The sequence below is a fragment of the Apium graveolens genome, chromosome 7, assembly GCF_009905375.1.
Source record: "Apium graveolens cultivar Ventura chromosome 7, ASM990537v1, whole genome shotgun sequence".
Taxonomy (NCBI): Eukaryota; Viridiplantae; Streptophyta; class Magnoliopsida; order Apiales; family Apiaceae; genus Apium; species Apium graveolens.
The window spans coordinates 111,823,489-111,829,803 of record NC_133653.1 but is presented as its reverse complement, the minus strand read 5'-3'; the positions used below and the strand labels follow the sequence as shown (position 1 = coordinate 111,829,803).

General features: G+C 30.7%; 1 protein-coding gene across 1 annotated transcript; it reads left to right on the top strand.

Annotated features, from left to right (window-relative positions):
- Positions 1–3,896: 3,896 nt before the first annotated feature.
- Positions 3,897–4,919, top strand: LOC141673966 (uncharacterized). The gene has a single exon (XM_074480692.1). It carries the CDS (start codon positions 3,897–3,899, stop codon positions 4,917–4,919), a length of 1,023 nt encoding a protein of 340 aa, XP_074336793.1.
- Positions 4,920–6,315: the final 1,396 nt, after the last annotated feature.

Here is a 6,315-nt window from a genome sequence, read left to right as displayed (position 1 = left end):
TTATCAATTCGCCTTCACTTTACTAGCACTTATCAGGTGATTCCTACTCACTGACTATCTGCTTTCCATTTCAACGCCTCGCTTCCTCTGTTAAATATCACATGTACTTATCAATACTATGTCTCATCACATTCTATTCGTTACTAGCTTCTAACTACCTTTCGTTTCACCCAAATCTGACGTACGGATTGAGAGTTATGAATAAAACAGTCAAACAATATACGTACAATCATATTACGCATCAATCAGATCACATGTAAGACGTAGCACGTAAGATATTTAATTAAAATAATTATTCAAAGAGGTTTCGAGGTTAAAATGATGTTCCAGGTATTTATTACGAATTTTTGAACATTTTTCGGGATTTAATCGCGACTCCAAATCATTTTATAATTAAATAATAGGGTTCAAATACACGAATCTGGCTTTAAAATAATTTTATAATAATTATCGAGCCTTGAAAATATTTTAAAATAATATTTTAAAGCTCGAAACTATTTTTCGGAATTTTTAAATCAATTTTAAATAATTAAATCTTATTATTAAATCAATTAAAATTAATTAATAACTAATTAAATTAATTAATCAATTAATATTTAAATTAATTGACTAATTAAATAATTAATTATGAACTAAAATTAATTAATTAAATAATTAAGATTTATTTTAGAATTAAAAAATAATTTTCGGAAAAAAATTAATGAATTTTTTTGAATTTTTAAAATAATAAAAATCAATTTATGAAAATATTATAAAAAGAAAATATATTTTCTGAAAATAATAAATCAGAAATCTGATTTTTAAAATTTTTGAAAACTGAAATCTAATTTTTAAAGGATTTTAAAACAGAAGGATAAAAACGTAAATTTAATGAAAACTCGGGGGTTAAACTGTAATTGTCACAGTGACCCCTACCTCCAGCCCTCTCCGGCCGGAACTCCGTGGCCGCCGCAATGGAGCTTTTCTGGCGGGCCTGAAAACACCACAGAATCATGTCAAAATTGCAGGGAACGTTCTCCAGTGGCCCAGAAAAACATTTGCAGGGTTCATTCTTGCAAACAACACTTCGCTTGTCCGTAAAATGCGACCAAAATTTCCGCCGCCGTCGAGTATTAAAACTCCGGCGAGCACGAATGTTCATCCTTTGTTCAATCCAATCACATCACTAGATTGCTCATCACACGATCTGTTTAATGGTATAAGTCATACGTTCCCAGGTTTAACGAGTCAAAAATCCGGCTAAAAAGTTAAATTTTCCGGTGAGATTATTGAAGAACACGAAGAACATTCAACCTCAAGAATCAAATCAACTTTTCCACATGTTATTGAACTCGATTTTTGACATATAATATACCAAATTGACCAGGAAGAAAAGATCTACACGATTATGCCATCAAATCATATTAAAAACATCATGAACAAAAATTTATAATTTAATCCATATTTAATTCGAATTAAAATAGTTAAATTAGAAAATACCTTGATTTCTGGGTAAAAACTGATGATTGATTAAGAAAGAAGATTTCGAGAGCTTCGTTTTGATATGTTGCACGCCCGAATCGGAGTTCGATAACGCCTTCGTTTGTACGTTTGATTCTCAAGAACGTATCATTTTTAGAATTTTTCTCTGTATTTCTTTTTGTTTACTGATTAATTATGATTATTACGAATAAAATAAAATTAAAAAAGGGCTATATATATTTATGGAATATTTGTTCGTGTTGGATTATTTTGGATCGTTAAATTAGTTACTTAGCCGCTGACTAACTGCAAAAACGATCCGATTTGATATCAGTTTTAGATAATTATCAAAACCAGACTTCTTATAAAATACTTTATATGATAATAATGTAATATTATCCCGTCTTTCGAGAACACGGGCTTTATTGATTAACAAAATTGGTTAGCATATCGAAAATTTTGCGTCGGGACTCGCACGGGTCAAACCGTAATCCGGATTGAAAAGTCAAAACATGAAAAATGTCCTGAACAATCATATTAGGTTAGGAAGGTGTTTTCGGAAGAGTTTTGGGTTGTAAAAACGTTTGAGGTTGGACGATTCCCGGTTTTATAAAATAATTTTGTAATTATTCAGAAAATAATTAATAAATTCATAAATCAATATAAAATCATATAATATTCCAAAAATTACCAGAAAATACCTTAATGATCTATATTTTATTCTGGACATAATAAAATTAACACACTCATATTTTATCACATATATACATCTAAATATTATTATCAATCAACAGATAATTCACCAAAATTCACATTATAATTACATAAAAACTCATTTATTAATAAAATAATTACACGCGATATCCGGGATATTACAGTGGTGGTCGCTGGTTATGGTGGTGGCCGAAAATGATTGTTGCTGGTGCTGCAATTAGAAAGAAGATAGTGATAAAAAAATATTGATATTATAGAATGAATGTGTGGTGAGAGAATAATATAAGGTATAAAAATAAGTACTTAAGATTGAGTCTCATATCTTACAATAATAAAAGGTTCTCATTTGAGCGCGATAATATATATATATATGGGAATGATCAAATATAAACTAAAATTAAAATGGAAACTAGGAAGTAATCTAAGCCATTAGATCTACCTAATCTAATGGTTCCCCCTAAATCACCCCAATCAACTACTCGAATTTCAGCTTTTCCGTTCCGTTTTTAATTTGATTTTTCCCGTCAAACCGTAAGTTTTTTTTAAAATCCGATTTTACTGTATTTTTCTATATATCTCAACGATCGTTTTGCATACCATACGTGTTATATTTCGAATTAGTTTTGAAAAAAAAAATTATTTTGGTTTCTAATTTCTATTTTAAATTGGTTTCTATTGGAGTAGCCCCCTATATATATAGTCTTACTCTACTAGAATTAATATAAAATGAAAATACAAACTATATGTTATTAATGAATGTCCCTGGATTTTTTTAGAGCAAACCTTTGGCCCTCCAATTTCTTGACCTTTAATATTTCAAGTTCATGTATTTAATTAAGAGACTTTTGGATTTTCAAGTTCATGTATCCAACACCTATAAATATCACCAATGTTGAGCTTGTAAAGGTAATTGAGAAGAATAACATATTTACTCTCTTCTCTCTCTCTTTATCCTTGCAATATATATTTCTAAATGTTATCAGCACGACGTTGCTGTAGAAGTTTTCTTCTACAAGGCTGCGTTCCAACCAAGTTAAAGATCTCTTTCATCTTTTGGTTATGTTCATATATGCAGAAGATAATATGGTTGTGTATAGTATGGAAATGAGTTATGCATATGAGTTGTTATTATTTTTCATTGTAAAAGTTAATATGTACATATTTCTGAGCAGTACATATCTCTGAGTAAATTACATGCATGTTTTCTGTATCCTTAAGCATGTGATCATTACATATTCTGATTTTTTTAAGAAATTTGTGCCATATTTTTGGTATTCATCACTTTCATTTTAATTGGTATCGATCTTCTTACTCCCCAGTTTATGTATGATATCTTTTATTTTCGCCCATATTATATTATTCCTTGACACTTTGATACACATTAAGCTTGTTCAAACTTATAAATTTCCTTTTATATTGTATTTTTCAACATTGTTTCTTTGCGAATGAACTAGGATTATAAATAGATCATAATCTATTAGCCGAAATCATGTCCATATGATAAATCAACAAATTGACAGTCATTTTCCGATATGATACATGTTGCTTAAATATATTTATTTGTGTTTTTTTTTACCTTTATTGTACATATAAGTAAAAGATATATTTAATCACTTATCTCTCCTTCTTAATAATTAAGGTGTGTCAACTATGCTTAATAAAATTATTATAAATTATATGTACATTTCTTTTAACATTTTATAAATGTTGTAGTTTCAAATATGTCAAATTTCACCAAACTTGAATTTGAGGCTCTTGATATTATCGGAAAGAATTATTTATCGTGGATACTAGACATTGAAATTCATTTGGCCACACAAGGTCTGGGAGACACTATTAAAGAGGGAAACAAAGAATCTGAATCAAACCACGCAAAAGCAATGATTTTTCTCCGTCGTCATCTCCGTGATGGACTTAAAATTGAATACCTTAATGTGAAAGATCCACTTAAACTTTGGAAAATTTTAAAATATATATATGATCACCAAAATACTGTGATTCTTCCAAAAGCTCGATATGACTGGATGCATTTGAGACTTCAAGATTTTAAAACTGTCAGTGAATATAACTCCACACTTTTTAAAATATGCTCTCAACTAAAATTATGTGGAGAAAATATTATTGACGCAGACATGTTGGAAAAAACTTATTCAACTTTTCATACCTCAAATGTACTCCTCCAGCAACAATACCATGAAAAAGGTTTTACAAAATATTCAGATTTAATTTCTTGTCTTCTTGTTGCTGAACAAAATAACAAACTTTTAATGAAGAATCATGAGTCTCGCCCAACTGGCTCTAGCCCTTTCCCTGAAGTGAATGTGGCAACTTATAATTTTGGGCGAGGACATGGTGGTGGACATGGCTGTGGACGTGGACGCGGTCGAGGAAATCAAGTAAGGAATAACTATTATTTTAAACAAGGAAAATCAAACTACAACCCGAAGTTGGTAAAAAATAATGAAAGGGTGGAGAAAGATAAAAGGGGACAAAAGAATGCTGAGAATGTTTGCTATAGATGCGGTATGAAAGGTCATTGGTCGTGTACCTGTCGTATGCCTAAACACTTAGTTGATCTATACAAAGCATTCCAGAAGGAGAAAGGAAAGATTGTTGAAGCAAACTTAGCTTTTCGGAATGAAGAACCCGAGTACAACCCCTCTGACATGACATATTTAGATGTGACTGATTTTTATGAAAACCCTGAAGGAAACGACAATATGAATGATACAGATATGATATGAATAATTGTTTGGTTGAAAATTTTGTTTTATATGTAAGACATTTTATCTATTTAATTATTATCACAAAGTTACTAATTCTATGTACTTTTATTTAAAGTGTTACGGATATTTCTCATTCTCGTGTTGGTCACATATTAAACGAAGATATTTGTCTTGTGGATAGTGCAACTACTCACACCATTCTTAGAAATGAAAAATACTTTACTTATTTGCAAAAATGTAGTGGCATGACCGGTTGGGACATCCAGGTTCAATTATAATGCGGAGAAATGGTTGTTCGATCACTTGAGAGGAAAAATGATATTTTTCGACCAAGGGAAGAAAATGAAGAATTACTTGGTCCTGAAGTACCATATCTTAGCGCTATCGATGCACTTATGTATCTTGCTAATAATACACGACCTGGTATAGCATTTTCTGTGAATCTATTAGCAAGACATAGTTGCGCTCCAACTCAGAGGCATTGGTATGGAGTTAAACATATTTTTCGGTACCTTCAAGGCACAATTGATATGTGATTATTTTATTCTAATAAATCTAAAGCAGTACTAACGGGTTATGCAGATGCAGGATATTTATCTGATCCAGATAAAGCTCGATCACAAATAGGTTATTGTTCACTTATGGGGATACACCCATCTCATGGCGATCCGTAAAATAATCTTTGGCTGCTACATCTTCTAATCATGCAGAAATTCTTGCAATCTATGAAGCTAGTCGAGAATGTGTCTGATTGAGATCAATATGTCAACATATTCAGGAGTCATGTGGCATGCATCATAACATGACAGTCCTGACAGTGATGTTTGAAGACAATACAGCATGCATCGAGCAGTTGAAGAAAGGTTATATCAAAGATGATAATACTAAACATATCTACCCAAATATTTCTTCACACATGATCTTCAAGAGAATGGAGAAATTGAAGTCCAATAGATTCGCTCAAGTGACAACCTTGCAGATCTATTCACGAAGTCACTACCCCCATAGATTTTTGAGAAATTGGTAAATAAGATTGGCATGCGTCGACTAAAAGACTTAAAATAAATTTCATAATCGATGTACTCTTTTTTCTTTACTAGGAACTTTTCTCAATGGGTTATTTTCCTAGAAAGGTGTTATTTCCAAACAATACAACAAGAATTACATAAGGGGGGTTGAATGTAATTCTGGCTTCTTTTTGATATTTTAAAAATGTTCTAATTTAATATATAACAGTGTTTGATTTGCAGTAATGCAGAATGGAAAAATAATAGAGATCAAAACACTAAGTAATTAAACACAGAACTTTAAAAGTTTCTGGTGGATTTGAATATATCCACCAGATATATATATATATATATATATATATATATATCAGATTGAGAACTCTGTGATGCTTTGAATAACACACAGC

Coding starts and splice junctions, on each gene's coding strand:
- LOC141673966 (XM_074480692.1), top strand. CDS start 3,897: ATGTCAAATTTCACCAAACTTGAATTTGAGGCTCTTGATATTATCGGA.